This window comes from Sceloporus occidentalis, unplaced genomic scaffold (assembly GCF_023333645.1).
Source record: "Sceloporus occidentalis isolate IW3139 unplaced genomic scaffold, rSceOcc1.0.p SCAF_3, whole genome shotgun sequence".
Lineage (NCBI taxonomy): Eukaryota > Metazoa > Chordata > Lepidosauria > Squamata > Phrynosomatidae > Sceloporus > Sceloporus occidentalis.
Window position 1 is genome coordinate 56,046,678 of NW_028316983.1, and position 19,854 is coordinate 56,066,531.

The 19,854-nt window shown below is 39.6% G+C and overlaps 1 protein-coding gene across 4 annotated transcripts in view; it reads right to left on the minus strand.

The window, feature by feature from the left end:
* The window catches only part of LOC149315959 (SLIT-ROBO Rho GTPase-activating protein 2), a 256,991-nt gene that overhangs the window by 153,010 nt on the left and 84,127 nt on the right, over nt 1-19,854 (minus strand). For all 4 annotated transcript variants that reach the window (XM_089514493.1, XM_089514494.1, XM_089514492.1 and 1 more), the window contains exon 3: nt 14,268-14,460. In XM_089514493.1, coding sequence (XP_089370619.1) covers nt 14,268-14,460 — 193 coding nt within the window. The remainder of the gene's footprint in view (nt 1-14,267; nt 14,461-19,854) is intronic.

Sequence of the window (19,854 nt, forward strand, 5' to 3'; positions counted from 1 at the left end):
TGTCAGCATGACACAGAGAAGTGTTTTAAGAGTGTTACATGCCAACTCCAGTACAACTGTCTAGGGAGAAAGTCCTTCTAAACCCAGAAGATCTCATTTCAAGGAGAAGATCTCCTTCATAACAAACACAGCATAGCTCACTTTGTTATTGCCACCATGTAGCCACTCCCTTTCGTTTTTCCATGTAGTTAGAAAAGGGAGAAGCACTGACAGCAGATAGGAATAATAGAATCTTTAGCAAGGGCCATTCAGTCCACACCCGACATGCAGGAATGCTCAGTCAAAGCAATCACATGTAACTGCTGTGTGGTTAATAAGCCTCCCTCCCACCAAACCAACACCTCAGGTCAAGGGATAGGTATGTGTGTATGGTAACAACAAGGGTAGGTTTGGAGGAAAGGGAGCATACATTGCTATTGTTGGAGCACATGCTTCTCATGCAGAATGGTGGTCAATCATTACTTAAGAAATAAATAGCAAAAAACAGATTTCAGTGGCAAGACAGTGGCTTGAAGACCCTGACAAGCTCCTGTGAAAGTAGAGCGCACTGGGATAGATGGATAAAATGTATGATTTTGTATCAAGCAAGACATATTGTGAGTAGTCCTTAAGATGTTTCTGGACTGCTACTCTACTTCCTCCTTCCCCATTATCTATGCCAGCTAGGACTGATGGAAATGGTGGCCAAACAATTTTTGGACAGTCACTTATGAACCATTCTAAGAGGATGATTTGGTTCATATGATAAACAAACCTTCTGAACTTGTGAATGTTTGTTCCCCACACCAAAGGATCTGTACACTCCAATCAGGGATGCAGATAGATTACTATAGATTTTAGATGCTGATACATATCTAATTAAAAAGGATATCAGCCATATTTATTTATTTGTCCCAACCCGGGGAACTGTTTTGCACCTAGCAAAAAGTACACAAATTGAGGCTGCAGTTCTTTACACAGCTACTTGACAACAGGCTCTTTTGAAATCATGAGATTTACTTCCAAGGGCATGTATAGGATTTCCCACAGAACTAAATCTTAAGGACATTTAGTCTTCATATGCTACAATGCTAAACATCATGCCAGCCCTTTATTTCTCTAAAACCCACATTTTTCTTGCTGCTCAGTCTGGAAAAGCCTTCCAAAGAACTCAAGAACTGCTTACCATTGGGAACATTACATCTACATCAGTAGGCACTGTTGTATCTCCCTTTAGAAACTGGTATTTTGCATTGCAATAAAGCTTCCAAAACCATTCCTCAGAAATGGCCTCTCTTCTGTGCCATTCAGTGTCAAGGTGAATGTTTGGAAGATTAGCTTTTCATATGAACCAAATAATCTCTTTGGAATTGTACCCCAGGATGACTGACCTACAAAGACACCAAGCATCTAAAGGCGGAATGGAAACCATGTGACCATCCAGATATTGTAGGGGGAAAGGTAAAGAAGTTTAACTTCTTCTGCAGCACACTGACATAATGAAAAACTACTAAGGTAGCAAGTTTTTATTTAAAACATACCCATACCCTTAACACTAACTCACAAAAACTACTTTCATACATCACAATTTACTAACAGAAATTCAACCCCCTCCTTTCCACTTTATAAAGTCCTCAAGGCAGCTTACAGTACTAAGGTTTAATATTATTTTAACTGTGTTTTTTTAAAAAAAAACCTTTTGAAAAACACATAAAAGCAGTTATAGCATCTACAGTGTCATTAGAATGCAGGGCATCTTAAGCCACTCCCTTAAAGCTAACACTGGTGGTGTGCAAAGCAAACTTGTCTAAGAAGAGAATTTCTGCACAACAAGCTTTTTATGGAGGCCAAAGGTCTCTTTTCAGAGAAAGATATCTTATTTTAAGTGAGTTCCACTTTTGTTTGCTTTAAACTGTTCCCATAAAGCAGGAGGTGCTTCCTGCTCTACAGTCCTGCTGAAATGCCACATTATAACTTAACTTGCATATGCATTTGTCCAGGGGCGGGAGATCCTAAGAAAGCAATCTTGCTTTCCCTTTCATATTTGCCATGAATGTAGGTTTTCAATAAAAATTTATATAGAGAGTTTGTTAAGAGCCAAAGGATGAATAGCACTCCTTGGATTATGTATCATCAATGTCTAACATTGTCAGCCAACAAAAGCAACAAAAATTGGATGACTGGTTCCTAACTCTTTGTCTCTGGACAGGATGCACAACAGCACAGCAAATCAACTGTCCTACTAATTCACGTAAACAAAGCAAAACAGCATGGACACTGAAGAGTCAAAGAGACCATTCTCAGCTGTCCAAACTGCTGCATCAGAAAGCTATTCCTAGACAGCACATAGCATAAATTCCAAGGGCCCACAGAAATAGGGCAAGTAGAACTGCTGGTGTCTAATGGCCCTAGTTTGCACATTCCCATACTGCGTCTGGCTACACATGAAAACTCACAGAAGAGTGCGAAGGGAGTGAAAATGAATGAACACACCTAAATTCTAATGTTTATCTAGGATCTGTCACCATCATTAATCCACATCCAAACAGGGACAAAGGAGGCTGCATTGTATCGTCAAACAATTGCTTTATCTGGCCCAAAATTTTCAGCTCTGCCTGGTAGCAATTGGCCTGCAAAGCTTCAGGCAGGATTATTTCCTAGCCTTACCTGGAAATCCCTTGTAATCTCTAGTAGCAACCCCCCCCCCCCCCCTCACTCATCAAATGTAAACTAGTTCCAACCCTACAGATAGCTTCCAAAATCAGACACTGGATATGTGAAGGATAGTGTGGTAGAAAATCTCACCCTCAGACAGTCAGACATAATTCTTGGTAACCTAGTTTTGATTTCATATTGTAGCACAAGGGCTCTCCTCAAGTCCCATTTAATCCGGTTACATTAAGCCACTCTTTTATGTTTTTACACATTTCATCCCAAAGAGATTTACAAAATAAACAGATTATTTACATGCTATTTAACACAGGCAACTCAGCACTGGGAAATATTCACACAGATAAGAGCCATCCCTTCAGTAGAGATCATAATCTACAACAGGCAGGCAGGAAAGACCAGATATGCTGGAAAAAGCAGGGTGGAAGTAAAAGGATTTTGCTTTAAAAAAAAAAAAAAGCAATAAACCCCTCACAGTAATATACTCATACATGCGAGAGCAGCTAGCTGTAACTGCGGGGTAACAGCCTCTGATAAGGAATTTCATGAGGAAAGAGCTAATAATATTTCTAGCAAAAACTACAAAGGAATTTAAGTACCACTAAATGCAACTACCATGCAAGGTTACTTTTGCTGCAAATATTCCAATTTAGTTTTAAGAATACCCAAGGAGAAAGATTCAAGCATGGGGTGCTCCAAAGGGATCCATCCCTTGATGCAGATCAAAGATCAGCTCCAGTTCATTATTTCTTGTTGGATACTATTGCCCCAACGCCTCAGTCTTAAAAGGATTAATGAATGAAAATTTTCTAAAATTGGAGTGGGTTCAATTACATCAAGCTTCTTGTGTTCAAAACACAAATGCTACTACTCAAAAAAATTGTTGTTGTTGTTAATGTACTCCTGAAGGTGTTGGACTAAGATTTGGACTAGGATTGTACTAGTTTAAAAGTATTGTTGATGGCAACTGATCAGGGGCTGCTTTCCAAGTAAATACAGTGCTAAAGTAAGAAGAAAAAGAGAGCATTTTCTGCTTGAGAGTAAGCTAAATGTAAAAGCCTACACTGGTTAGTATGTACATCCCTTATACATCTTCCCTCCCTTGCATAGCTTTATTTTGCTTTCTGCTGCAAAGCAGAAGGTATACCTACAGTACAAAGTGTACTTACATCATTTTCCTTAGTGCTTTCAGGACTGTTAAAATACAATGGTCCCATCCCATCTATGAGGATGCAGCCACTGGGATCCCATTGATTGGGGGGGGGGGGAGAGACATGGATGCTCAAGCCCCACATTATTCAATGGGCAGCAATCTGTGTGTGTCCAGGAGTATGTGTTGCTATTGAATAATATGAGGTGAGGCGAGCCGCAGACGCTCCAATCCTGCTGCCAATGCAGCAGCACCAGTGTATATGCAAGGTTTACTTTTCGAAACATTTTAAGGTCCATAAGAAAGTTTAGTCTAATATATTTTAGGAAATTTAAGTAGAGATGGTATTTGGGTTCCTCCCTGCTCTCCAGTGACCCTGAAGGCTACAAGGCTCATTCTGCACCCTCTTAGATCTGAAGTGAGTGCGTGTGCATGTGCCACTTTCAAGTTGCCTGTTGATTTTTGGCAACCCCGTGAATTTCATATGATTTTCCTAGGCAAAGAACACTGAAACCTAGTTTGCCAATTCCTTCTTCTGCAATATAGCATCCAGCACCTGCTATTCATTGGCTGTCTCCCATCCAAGTATTAACAAAGGCTGACCCTGTTTAGTTTCCAAGATCAAGCAGGATCTGGTGGCTTTAGGGTATTTAGCCCTTTACCTCTGCAGACAGGCATCCAAATAGCTGCCTTAATTTCATGCTGTGGTGTCATGACTATTCCAAAGTTGTCAGCTGCTGCTTAGCATCTTAATTCCAAAAATCACATTTGTTTTCTAAGGCCATTTTATAATGTTGTCTTAAAATGGTCAACTATATTTCTATACTTATTTATTTAATTAATTTTAGAAGAACTATTTCTAAAGATATGGCGGAAAGCAAGCTTTGTATGTAGAAGGTCTCACATTCTTTTTTTCCTTTTTTGGCAGCTCTAGTTAAACAAAATATGTTAGAAAGTCTTAAAAGCTGCAGACAGTTTGAATAGTGACTAGACTATGAAAGTTCGTGTAGTTCAACACATCTAGAAGGCTAAAGGGTTTTTACCCCATATTAGAAAAGGTACATGATGGAGTTCAACTACTGAAATTGAATGGGGCTGACTCAGTGGCATCTCCTCAGGTTGGTGTCACCCAATGCAGGGGCAGGGGGACTGCCTGTACCGTGTCACCTGGTGTGGCCCTCATCCCCTGTAGCCCCCTAATGATACCAGTGGTCTGACCTATACAAGCTGCCCATATCATGTGGAAGCAAAATGGAAACCACTGCTGTTGTTTTTAAAAAGGATGGGGAACATACATAAAACAAGATAGATGAAAACTGCTGACATTTTACAAGATTATATATAAACATACCGACAGTGTCATTTGGCAGCTATAACTGTTAAAATACATCAGAGAAATGATTTAGGGAAAATGTGCACATCTCTAAACCTTTGTGTGCCCTGTTGTGTGTGTGTGTATTTGTTAAAATTTGGGGTGCACCCAAGTATGATCTGAACTGGTGGTTCTCAACCTGTCATCCTTGGACCCCCAGAAGATCATAATGTCTTCATAGAGAAGACATTAAAGGCTGCTCAGTCCACCTCCTTTCCAGAGCAAAGCAGCCATGTAATAGGCAAAGCATGGTCAGCTAGATGGATGGCCCTGCCCGTTGTCTGTCACTTGGCCACTGCTGTGGGGCGAAGGCAGGCTTCTCTCTTTTTTTCCCCTCTCCCTCCCCCTTCCCACTTCCAGTCTCCTATCAAAAAGTCTTCAGCCTCTTTTTGTTTTTGCATTCTCCATCACGAGGGGAGGAGATTGAGACCACCTGTCCACTCTGTGTCTTCGTTGCCCTCTTCTCCTCTCCATTTCCTTTCCCACCAATAGCCCCATGCCTCTCTTTTCTGCCTTGACATCATGGCACCTCCACTTTACTCCAAGGATACCTCCACCAGACGTGAAACCCTCCAACCCTCTGCCTCTTTTCTGTTTCCCAGTTCATTTCAGATCTCCTTTCAGATCTCATTCTGAGGGGTATGACATAATCTTAGAATAACAAAGTCTTATAGCTGCAAGGGGCTGCAAGGAGAGCAAAGTTATTTGCTTTCTATTTGCATAAGTCCCTTTTTGGTCAGTGCTTTGTGATTTCCATTTCTAGAGAGCAGAGTTCAATTTGCTCCAGCTTCAGAGCCAAGGCAAAGACCAACCGTTTCTGCACATTGCCTTTCAATCCACTTCAGCCTCAAAATGGATAGAAGTAGGGGGGGAAAGTCTTCTGTTTCCCCTGCAGTGCTTCTGAGGAAAGGTTTGATAGATGGTATAATTTTTAATGCTTCAGTTTCCAGATGTTGTTGTTGTTGTTGATGATCATGATGATTTAAATCTTAAGTCTTGGTGTCTTTAGCAACAAAAGATATTTAAAGAAGGTCCCTGGTAAAGAAAAGATTAAGAACCACTGATCTGAACTCAAGAAGAGTTGAAGTCCCTCACATGCAAGCATCCCATGCAACTGAAGTACAGAGACAGGAAGCACATTACATAGAACAAGAGGATCATGACCAGTAACACAAGATTCTTCCATGCTACATAGCCTGCTTTACCAATGAGTTACACATCAGGATCATTAGAGATATGAAGAAAATTATCAGGAGTCTGCTATCAGGCCTTGCAGACAAAGCATGATATCAGTGATGGTGAGTATACATCCCTCCAATGTTACTGGGTTGCAAATCCCATTTTCCCTCACATCTAGCTATAACAGCAAGGGTTTAGTGGGAACTGTAGTTCAATTCTGGAGGGCCACACATTGCCTCATGGTATAACCAGATACATCAACTCTGGTTTGCACTTGTTGAACAGTCTGTGGAACTTGCTGGTAGATTCCGAGTCATACACTACCATAAAATATTTCTGGTAATAATAATAATACTAGGTATGATTCAATGTTTTAATTTGATATAATACACTTCATTTTTCTCTACACAATGACCACAAAGACAGTGGGAATGGCAGTTATTACATCTCATCACATATTTACAGCATTGTATAGGTCATGACTGTAAATGCACAGTTGATCTGTTCTGACATTATCACTGGTGACTTTGCTGGAAGCAGCTACTAGGGCAGGTCAACAGACTGGGGTATTTAATTTCCTGCAGCAACTTTAGGCAATTCTTATATGGTTTAGTTTATCCAGACAACAGGGACTTTCATATCACATCTCATTTCATATGCTATGATTGTGGTGATGACTTTAGGTGGAAAACCACTGGTAATGGACAGATGGCAAAAACAGTTATGCCTGAGAGCATAGACCTTAGAAGGATGACAAACTTATCTTACAAAGAAAGAGCAAAGGCTAAATAGCACAAAGGAGGACGACACAGCTCCTGCCTCAGTCATCACAGAAGAAGCATGCAGTGTAATCATGTCACTCCTTTCTTCCATCCTCACTCCCGAACCCACTACTTCAGTATGAGGTAACTAACTCAGGTGCTCTGAAGCAATGCTGTTTATTGAAACATTGTGGATATGAGAATAGTTCAAAGGCATTTGCACAGGACAGGAGATGGAAAAAGCCACATAACCTTTCTACTGCCTACTGCTATTGCTATCCCCTAAACCATTCCATTCCAGGCATGAAGTGAGGTCTTTAAAGGTATATCTTCCTCCCTGCTTCCATCCACATTAGCTTTACAATGGCTAGCACATGTTTACCACAATAATATCTCCTTCTAGCTTTGGCAACTTCAATCACAAAACATGGAACATTATCTGGCTTTTTTGGGAAGCTCTGGCTGGTGGTTTTAAAGAGCAAGAGTTACCATGGGTTTTATGCTTAGGCTCAGAGCATTGCCACAGCTGAATTCACAGATGTGAAATCTGCTTTATTTTAGTTCCTCAATAAATAAATGATGTCCTGCTGAATGAGAGTTAATTTGGAAGCACGGGACCACTAGCATGATAACTTATTATGAGTGATTATTCTTCCCTGAACATCTATAAGTGTCAGTGATTGGGAGGCGGGGGAAAGAGACTGCATAATTAGATGCCATCATCAGCAGAAAAATTGACAGTGAGAATAACTTGTACAACAAGGCTGGCAGCACAAAGTCTCCAGGTACTTGTAGGATGCCCTCAGATAATTTTTGCAGCACCCAGCTTTCCCTAACAATTATGCTACTAAAATTCTATAGCAAATTGCATTGCAAAATTTCAAAAGCAAACAATTAAAAGGCATTAAATGGAGTTTTAGCCATTTTAGTTAAAACAAGCAATTGCCACTTGCTTTCCCACAGCAGTTTGCAGTGAATCCTGGGGAAGTGGGAGAACTACTGTATATAATCATGTATAAGTTGAGGGCAGGTATTGGGGCCAAAATTGGGCATTTTCATATAAAGTGTAGAGAAGTTGAGGGTAAAACTTAGGGGCACATAACAGAGGATGTAAAAGATGGAGCAAAGGAAAATGATGCGAAAGAACTTACAAAATTCCAGCAAGCACAACTGTTTGTGTTCATCCTTAAGGCTAGATGGATGAGGTGAGAACTACACCAATCATGACTGTATGATGTGTAAGGGAGGTAACCTAACACAAGTGGGGCTAAGAAAATGTACATGTGTCAAAAAGCATGTAAAGGCAAGAGTTAAGGTACATTATTAACTCTTATCAAAAAAGGAACCATCCCCTTCTCTAAGTAGAGTGTCATCTCAGGAAAACCTACAGCGCTGTGTAAATTTACAGCGCTTTATAAATAAAGGTTAATAATGATAATAATAATAATAAGAAGAAGCACAGACCCCCGTCCCCATACTCTCTTGGTACTTCTTTATTGGGAAGCATCAAAAAGCTGCCACTGCTGCTACTTTCTTTCCCAGGCATTCAAAAAGGCCAGAACCAGTGGAATGGAAAAGTGAGAAGAGTTGGTCGGTGCTTCTTTTAGGTTCTCCTCGGATGGACTAAGCTCTCACCTTTCATCACTCTACTCAGAGAAAGGGATAGTTCCTTTATTTGATAAGTGTTAATGTACAGTACAGTCATCCCTCCATATTTGCGGCTTTAATATTTGCGGATTTGATATTCACGGATTTGATTAATATGATCTCTCTAGGACTGTCTAGGTCCTCCAGTGCAACTCTGTGGTCAACTTTAACTAAAAGTTGCACGGAAAGACCATTTGTAGCTACTCCAGTGCCATTCTATGATCAGTGTATGTTGGACAGTGACCACAGAGTTGCACTGGAGGACCTAGAGATTCCTAGAGAGGTGTCCTCTCAGGAAAAAACAGTGTTTTTGTTATTTGCGGTTTTTCCATATTCACGGGGGTCTTGTGCCCCTAACCCTAGCGAATATGGAGGGACAACTGTACTTACACTGACTCATGAATAAATTGACACAGGTTTTCTAGGTCAATTTTTTACTAAAATTTCTAGACTTATAAATGAGGATATAAAGAAGCTCATAGATCCACCAAAACTGTTCACTTCAAGTTCTACAAAATGGAAGTAGTAAAATGTACAGCCCGAGACTGACTTACGTTCTTCAACCACCAAGGAAAATTTCCAAAGGAATAAGAGACTCACTGTGAATGTTGTTGTTGCATGCCTTTAAGTTGCTTCTGATTTTTGGCAACCCTGTCATAGGCTTACTTGGGAAGTTTCTTCAAAGGAGGTTTGCCATTACCATCTTCTGATGCTGAAAGAATGTGACTTGACCAAGGTCACCCAGTGGGTTTCCATGGCCAAGCCAGGATTTAGACCCTGGTCTCCCAGTGTTCTAATCCAATGCCCAAACCATTACACCATGCTGGTTAATATTTAAGTGCAAATGGAATAGAGGGGAAGATAAAAACAAGTACTAGAAAATTACATAATTTTCTACACTATAGAAGGTTATGGATTTCAAATTAGAGAGGTAGATCCTATTGCAGATCCTAGTGCGATCATTTTGTTGTTTTCAAAACTTAGCTTATTTTTACATAGGACCTCACATTTTAGTCAATGAAACAAAATTACATTCACAGATAGGAGAAAAAACCCTTTGCTTCAATAATTCATCCAGCACTTCTGAGTGACACACAGCTGCAGCATCACTTAAAACTCTGTTGAACTACCTTAACATTCATATCAAATAACATCAAGTGAACCACCAACCAGAAGGTAAGCATCTTCTATAACTGATATGAGAGAAAATATTTCCACTATGGAAATCTGACACTATTATTAGATAGAAGCTTATCCCAGTACTTATCACTGGAGAAGCAGTTTATTTGGAATGTGGAAAAACAAGCAAATACCCAAAAATATTATTTCTCTTTGAGGGTACATACATTGTGAGCACATTGGAAGTCTAACTTTTTGCTAAGTCCTCCACTCTCACTAGAAAAGGGCAAACAGGAAAAAATGTTCAAGACACAGTTAATAGTCTAGAAGAATGGAAAGGACACACACTCACAGCTGTCTTTATTAGCTATGCTTGGGGGTTAGGCTTTGGTGGTGATATAGCACAGAGAATGTTTTTAATGAGGATGTTTGCATTAAGTATCAGTTACAGGGAGAACAAAAGGTGCACCACATCAAAGCAATATAAAAAGGAAGCCAAAGGGTGAAAAGTTAATGGCTTTCAGAGAAAAGCCATCTAGTAAAAAGGAAGGCTGTATCTTCCACTGCAGCCAAACCATATTCCTAAACATAGTTAATAAAGTGCATAATAAAAACAATTCATTCTAATCACACAATAGTTGACTATTAAATTAAAATTGAGATGGAGGCATATCCAGACAGATTCCTTCTTTACAGAACAGGCTGGGCATTTCCAAGCTGAAATTATTCTGATCCCAAGGGCTATTTTGCATCAAACTGCTATTCTGCCACTCTCCTGACAACAGAACATGAAAAGATTCACACATTGGTGCGATATTTGTTGAAACAAAACTGTCTTCCTTTCTTGGTCTCCTGCCCCAGATAGCAAGCAATCCTTATCTCTGTTCCAGAGATGTCCATCAGAAAGCCAGTCTAGATGTTCATCCTGAGACGGAAGGCTCCAGCTAATTTACACATCATTTGCATACTTCACACAGCATTCCCATGAGGCTGGCAGATGTCAAACTACAGCTGCAGTTGGTGTGGCACATATATTCTGCCCCAGATATGAATTTGATAGACATTAATTGAGAGATCTCCAACAACCTTGTATCCAAAGAAGGAAAGTTTTAACACAAACACATCCAACATTCTTAGGTGTCTCTGAATTTCTGTTCTTTCAAGAAATTTTTCACTAATATATTTTCAAGCTTGAAAATATGCAGGGATAGTTAGGTTGGCCATTTAGCAAATTCACATCTACCAAACAGTGATACCTTTATTGGTCAATTATAAGGAAGATATAGTTCCTAGAATTTTGATAAGAATTTTAGATGGTAGCAAAGAATATTCCAAGTCGCATGCCTCTCATGGGCTATATACGAAGTTATGGTCACACATTACACATATTATAATTCCTAGAACCCCTAAGCCAGGGTGATTAGTAGCAGTACTGGCCAGGGAGTTCTGGGAGCTGTAGTCCAAGTGCTCACATTATCAATCTCTAGTTATGTACAGTCCGCCCTCGGTATCTGCAGGGGATCCGTTTCAGAACCCACAGCAGATACTCAAACCTGTGAATGCTCAAGTTCCATTTCCCCCATGGCGGTGCAAGGCCACAGCTGCACCACCATTAGGGACAGAGATTTTGGCACCCACATCTTTCCAACTGTACCCAGGGATAAGGTTGCCTAACCTGTGGTCCAGAGGTGGACATGGAAGGTGGCATCAGCATTGTAGGGCCAAAACATCTCCCTCTGAAACTCCCTCACTCTCTTTTTTCTCTCAGCAGAAGCGCCATTGCAGCTGCCTTGGGGCTCCTGGCATCACCAGGCTGCCCCCTCCTTTTGACCAGGCCAGACAAGGAGGCGGCTTGACGTTGCTGAGGAGAAAAGGGGAGGGGATGGCTGAGCGATGCTAGGAGACCCGAGGCAGCCGCAGCGGCATTTCTGCTGAGGAAAAAAAAAAGAGCAAGGGAGCTACAGAAGGAAATATTTTGGCCCCACAACGCCGACATCACCTTCCATGGTCACCTCTGAAATGGAGCGTAACTTACTTAATCCATGGGTAAATCTGGAAAGATGTGGGTGTCAGAATTTCTGTCCCTAATGGCAGCACACCATGTACACACACTGCCATTGGGAACAACATGGGCTTGCTGTCCGTGGATACACAAGTCCGTGGATCCAGAGGGCCTACTGTATAACTCACTTCTTTTCTGTTTCCAAAACTGATTTCTTATATCGGGATGAACAAAGTGTTGTCCTCCAGATTTTGGACTACATCAGCCCTATCAACCATAGTCAATAGTGACGAATATTGTTTTAGTCCATCTAGAGGGGTGCACTTTGCCCATAGGAAAAACTGATATCATCCTACCTAAAATTCCATTCCACCTAAAATTATCCTACCTCAAATACGACCTATGCAAATAAGCATAGGTATGGTCAATGGAAGATGTTTATTTCATTTATTTATTTTATTTATATGCTGCCTTTCTCCCAGAGTGGAATCCAAGATGGCTAACAGAAGAAATCAGTTAAAACCTAACAATATAATTTTAAAAGTAATTAAAACAATCTAATTTTTTTTAAAGTATAAAATTATTTTAAGAGGGTACAAAATCTAAAAATAAATAAACATACCTCAATAAGAAGCCTCCCTGAGAACAATTACATATTGAAAGCCTGCATAAACAGATTCACACATTGGTGCGATATTTGTTGAAACAAAACTGTCTTCCTTTCTTGGTCTCCTGCCCCAGATAGCAAGCAATCCTTATCTCTGTTCCAGAGATGTCCATCAGAAAGCCAGTCTAGATGTTCATCCTGAGACGGAAGGCTCCAGCTAATTTACACATCATTTGCATACTTCACACAGCATTCCCATGAGGCTGGCAGATGTCAAACTACAGCTGCCAGGAAGGGCATTCCAGAGGGTAGGAGCAGCCACTGAGAAGGCTCTCTCTCATGCCCTCTCCAAGTGAGCCTGTGATGATGGTGGGACTGAGAGAAAGTCTTCCCCTCTAGATCTTAAGACTTTGAGTCTCTATACTGGGAAACAGGTGGGATATAAATAAATATAATAATGATAATGTAATCAAGGCAAGTGCCACTGTAGCCAAATCTCAAGGAACAGGCACTACTAACATACTAGCTTAAACTGGGCAAATGCCCTCCTGGCCACTCCTGAAACCTGAACATCCAGGTTCAGAGTTGTGTCCAGGAGAACACTCAAGCTGCAAGCCTGAGATTTCAGGTAGGAATCATACATTTGGAACAACAACAACAACAACAACACTTTCCCCATCTACATATAAGTGTGTATAACAAATATTAAAATTGAACCCTGAGGGGTTAACAGGGACAGTATTGGAAACTAGATTGTTTTCCAGTTTAAAAATTAAGCACATAACTCATCTGGACCATGGGGTAATGGCACCCCAGAGAAGTTGAGATTATTTTTTCTACACTAGTTATGAGATAAATAAGAAGGAAGAAGGTTAGTGTGTCTGGCTCACATTATAATTTGCAGCTTTTTCCTTTAAGAAGAACTGTCCTCAAGACAGCCTCTCCATCTATTTGGCAAGGGACACGAGAATGAATCATGGTCATAGATATCTTAGAATCTCTTTTTTCTTTTCTCTTCTTTAAACCGATTGGCTGCCAGGCATAGATAGCAGAGACTTCAGGATGTTACTCCATATATTCCTGTTGGATTTGGAGGCCTGAACTATACAAAGTGGAGGATTCTCCATTTAACACACATACACAGAGATTTTGCAGTATTCATAACACATCCATCTCACAGTCAACACAATCAACAAGTCATACTGCTTCATGCAGTACAAGATTACCCAAGCACTTCTCACTATTGATGGTGGTGCATTTTATAAGAATAGAAGAAGATGACACTGATTAATCGTGATTAATAGGTGGAATGTGCTGACATCACTTGCATGTGTCAGGTCCTTTGAAATAAATTTAAAACAGCAATATGCTACAGCATGTTGGACTGCAACTCCTATCATCCTTCACTACATCAGTGCACTCCCAAATAATTTCCTAGAATGCACCATCTGGAATAGAGGAAACCAGTTATATACAAATACCAGATTTCATAGGAGCTGGTACACCTTTCCATCATGCAAGTCTTTAGGATTTGAGCACAAGTGCTGTGTGATTGCACAGTTCACATATGCTGACACAACACATGTTGTGTTCCCATCAAATTTGGAAACAAAGAGTGGGACTATTTTGCTTCTGCAGCCCAGGCAAAGGGTGGAGTGAAAATATATCATGTACTTTGTCACGATATTCATAAAATGCTGGGTATGCACTTCAACAAGCCAACTCCTTCCCATCTTTACTGCTCACCTCCCCACTCCCTAGCCCATAGAGGAATACTTTACTTGAACTGCTGGTCTTTGGTGCTCCTTGTTTTTGCCAGAAAACGTTCTGCCAGCTTCTCCAAGTTCCGGGAATAATCCATCTCGATCTCTGCCTTTTTCCGGAAAAAATCCTGCAGGTCCTGAAGCAACTGGACTCTAAGCTCACATTGCTGGTCAAGACATTTCAGTTGTTCAATAAGCTGGGCTCGAATTTCTGTAAATTAAACGCAAAAAGTAACAGTTTAAAGGTGCAATACTGTGGATAGTGTGATGGATTTAAAACTGGAAAGACTGTGTTTGAAACCCATTAAGTCACAAACCTATTAAATGATCTTATCTCACAAGGAGGCTGAGAAAAAATGGGCTGACTCCATGGATGCTGCTCTCACCATTTTAGAGGAAGGGAAGAATATGAATACCATATATAGTACAAAGCTAAATTTGTAAAAGGTAAACACATCAAGGTTAAAATGGTCCCCTTGCCTCTCTTATTCCCTCTAGGCTCTAACCAAGCTCAGTTTCAGGAAAATCTTCTAGTTGATTAACTGAGCTGACAGATAAGAAAAATAATGGCAATTGTGTTTTGGACACAAGTGGACAAAGGATAACAAAAGCAACCTGGAATCTAATACGATTTATTTACAAGGAAGTCTTTTACTGCTAAAGATTCCATCAGTCAGCAGTGTCAAGGACACATTTGGCATTCCCAACAAAAATGGTCACTGTCCAAAAATGTACTGAATCTGTCTAGATAAGGCCTCAAGGCTGGTTAAAACTGCAATTCCCGGCTGTTAGCTCAAGTTCCCTCTAGGGACTCTCCATCAAATTCCTTTGCAGGCTATTCCTAGGGCAAAACCAAAGCAGTGATCATGCCAGGCATTCCCAGAAGACACCAATTTGGGACTATTCAATTAGACACTGGTTTTCCAGCTGCGCCACTGCAATTAAATGAGGCACATCAAATTGAGAATACTTTTCCACTGGAAGGTACAACAGATCTTCATTCTCAATTGGGAAAGGTCATAGGAAAGACAGTTTCATTTTTCATGAAAAGGTTGCCTTTAAGCAAAATTTGCAAGCTGATGCCCTTTGTCTGCACAGAGTGTGTGTTAGTCTTGTTAATACAGGATTTAAAAACGAACAGACTGCCAAATGTTTTCTGTAGATTTTCCAGTGCTTACAATCTTTAGGGATATGCAGGTATATTTTTGACCCTTGGAAAAACTAAAGTTGATTATTCAAATAGCATCAAATCTAGCAACCATAACACCTTAATTAATCAGTCCCCTACTTCTTGTCAGCACATGGTACTTAAAGAGGCTTAAGGCAATCATTACAATGAAATTCTTATTGTATTACCTGTGGCTACTGTTAGTCCCAAATCCATGAAGGAGCACACCAACCCCTCCCTAAGGCTCATTAATACTGTATTATCAAACTACTGTATATAGTTTCCTTCATGAATGCTCAGATACCCAACATGTTATATGCTATAATTGCTGAACAACATAAACTAGCAAATGCAACGCTTAGCATTCAGTGCACTTCTCTCTTTGTGTATGATTGTGGATCATTTGCACAAAATTCAAAGGTATTGTGTCTTCCAGAGTGAGAGGCATTCCTCAATTATTTTACTTCTAAAATGGCTCATTTAAAAACACTAGGGCTGCCAATTTTCCTTTATTTTATTTATTTATTTTATTCTCACATGTGAGAACAAATAAATCACATTTTATTCTTTCTGCTGTGCAATCATTACAGTTTGTGCACATTTTAATTATTTGTAACATTCCACAACATTTTCTCTGAAAATTTCATTTGTGCAAAAAAGGATTTTGAACAGAGCCCCCCCCCCCCCCCCCATTTTCCACAGGAAACATAGAATATACTTTATTCAGGAAGATTTCTTCCTCCAGAAGCATTGGAGGATTGCAAAAAATCCAGTAAAAAACAAAACGGGGGGCGGGGGGGAAGCATCAGTGTTTTAGTTCTCATTCAAGGACAAAAAAAGCCCATCAGGGATGAGGAAAAAAATCCATTCTTTATGGCACTAGAAAAAATACACAGAGAAGATAAAAATTCTGCCTCTAAATGGGTAAAAGTCACTGAATGAGAGTGTATTCAGCCAGCTTGACCTTAGGAAGGGAACTCACATTACACACAGATATTCTGAGGCCCAAATTTTAACTTTTATGAAAGGCTAGGCTGAAAAGATAATGTGGTGAGGAGATTTCTGAACTGGGTATTGTTGAGGTGGTGGTGGTGGTGTGCCTTCAAGTTGTTTCTGACATATAGTTTATTGTGGCCCCAGGGCTCTGATAGAGAAGGCTAAATGTCTCACAAAACTAAAGTTCCTAGAATTCCCTAGCATTGAGCCAGGGCAGTTAAAGCAGTCTGTGTTTTGGACGCATGAAAAATCCATTGCAACAGATGTGCTGTTCCATATTGTAAATTCATCTTCCCATCTACATTATGAAAAACTGTTCAGAAGCACAAACATTAGTATACAACTGCATGAAATCATCATGTCCTTTTCAGCATATGAATAGTATAAACCATTAGTCTTCCCCATCCATAGACCCAAGACCCAAAACCCACATTCAACCTGAAATTTCTCCATGGGAAATTTTAAATCTTACCATACATATCTTTTCCTCCCTCTTCTACCACTCTCCAGGCTTCTCTTTCTGTTCATTCCACCCTCCCTTTTCTTGAAAAACTCAAGTAAGAACTTGAGTATTAGGGTACAAACTTCAGAATGCCCCAGCCCTGGGAAATATCGTGGGGACAAAGAATGAAATATACTGTAAGTCAGGATATAAAGGAAAATTTTGTTAAAATTATGTATAGATGGCATTTATCTCCGGAAAAACTGTGTAGAATCTATGGTAATGGTCAAATCTATTGTTGGAAATGTCAAAGGGAGAAAGGTACGTTTTATCATTTATGGTGGAATTGTGTATATGCAGAAAATTTTTGGAAAATGATAGTTAAAGGAATTAAAGAAATATTGGATATAGAGTTAAAGCACAAACCTGAAATTTTGTTATTAAATATGTTGGAGGATGAGATAGAAAGAAGATTCGGCAAAATAATTTTCTACATGTTAACAGCTGCCAGATTAACGTATGCAAAATACTGGGAAAAAAAGGAAGACATTATGTTGGAAGAATGGATTCTCAAATTGTTAGAAATGATGGAAATAGATATAATCTCGGAAGGATTAAGAGATAACTTAGCCATAAATGCAGAAGCTAAAGAAAAAAGGAAGCAGGATAGAAAGGTCTGGGAAAAACTGTATAGTTACATAAGGGGAAAATGGCCTAACATACAAGACAAAATCTAACAAGTGACTTACGTAGGTAAGTCAGTTTAAAAGAAAATGAAACATTTAAGAAAGCAATATAAACAAGGAGAATGAATTAAGATCAGGAAAGTCAAAAGTGTTACAGGTGAAGTCAACAAAATCAGTTACTACTAATAAAAAGATAGACAATTAGAGTCAATAAAATAAACGGTAAGGGTTCAGACCAAGGAAGTCAGTTTTGTGTTGTCTAGTCTAGGGAATGTATGAAGAGGAGTATGGAAGAAATTTTAAGTCTAGGGGAGGGGGAGGGGGAGGGAAGGATAGAGATGAATGTTATTGGTTTATGTTATATGTTACATGTTATGTATGTGTACTTTATTTGTAATAAATAAAATTAAAAATTAAAAAAAAAAGAATGCCCCAGCCCTGGTGGCTAGGGTTATGGGAAGTGTAGTACAAAAAAGTACAAAATAGTAACTTTTCCAAGCTCTGGTCTGAATCACTACAAGCATGTTAGGGGTTGATTATTCAAACAACAATTTATCTTATGCTATACTTCACATGCTACATAAGCCAGGGGGAAACACTAAATCATACTGGTGACCCATTGTAATTTTGCAGGTATCTGCTACATCAACACTATGCTTTCAATAAGAGGGAAAGTAACAGCTGATTGGATTTCTGGCAATGAGGAACAATAGTTCATTGAAGACTCAAGTACCCATCTGGAAGGCTGAGCTACAGAAGTGCAATTTTGCTCACGGATAATTTTTGCCATGTTTTTTTCCTGTCTGCAAAGAAAATGAAGTCAAGAATGCTAGCGTTTCCTGAAACTCAGGCTTTTCTAAGGATATACAATGTCTTCTTGTTGTACCAATGCTGATATAAGCAGGAAGGCTTTTCAGCCTTTGGCGAGAACATACAGCAGGTTACTTGTTTTCAGAGATGAGGGATAGAAATTTCTGTGAAAATTTTTCCAAAACTTTCTGGAAAAAAATTCCAGTGCACACTGTCTTTGTCCCTGTCCCTGTCTCCTTGTGCCTCCCAGCCCCCCCCCCCCCTTTCCATGTATTTTTGGTGCAAGATTTTCCATACTATACATACAGATACACACACACACACTGGATCTGGTTAGATATGATATATATATTCTATTGTGTATTTATATCTACATCTACATAGCAATAGTATTATTATTAACCTATATCCCATGTTTCTCCCAATATAGGGAATCAAGGTGGCAAACAGCAAATTTAAAACAATACAATTTAAAAACAGTATGATCATATTAAAATGTATAAATATAAAAATTTTAAAAAATTAAACATGTACACATACACATTAATTAACAATTAATAAACATTTATTAACACACATACACATAGACACATACTATAAATAATAATAAATAATAAAACTTTTATTTTTATCCCGCTTTTCTGTGACAAGACAATCAAAGCGGCTCACAACACATTAAAATATCCACATTCAACATTGTCCCAAATTCCCCCCCTTAAAACAGGATTAAACATGATACAATTAAAATAGGAGATTAAAATATCTATTAATAACACAATAAAAAGTAAAAATATAGCGAGGACAGAGTGGTGGGCTAATACATGATGTGAGGGGCAAGCATTCTGTGGCCGGGCAGTTTTATTCAGGAAAGGCCTGCCAGAAGAGATCCGTCTTGGCTGTCTAAGCTGGCAATTTGATGGATCTTGTCCGGCAGGCTGTTCCATAGTTTGGGAGCAATTGCAGAGAAGGCCCTCTGGGAGGTAGCAGTTAGTCTGGTTTTTAAAGGCTGCAATAGAGTCTTCCCAGATGACCTGAGTGTGCGGGGCAGATTATATGGGAGCAGGCGATCCCTCAAATAGGTTGGACACAAGCCATGTAGGGCTTTAAAGGTTATAACGAACACCTTGTACTGTGCCCAGAAACTAATAGGCCGCCAGTGAAGAGATTTTAGGACGGGTGTTATTCAGTCACTCCTAGTTTTCCGGTGACCAGCTTGGCTGCCATATTTTGCACTAGGTGAAGTTTCCGGACTAGGCACAAGGGTAGCCCCATGTAGAGCGCATTACAGAAATCAAGTGGTAAGGTTACCAGTGAATATACAACAGTTTCTAGGTCATTTACTTACAGGAAAGGGTGCAGCTGGCAGATAATGTAAGTGTGTGTGTGTGTGTGTGTGTGTGTGTAGTTGTCTGGGTTGTTATACTGCAAATGCAGCAATCAAGCCTTTAGTGAAATAGAATGTTCAACTATTACTACAGATATTTTTTTTTCAATTTGAAAGGG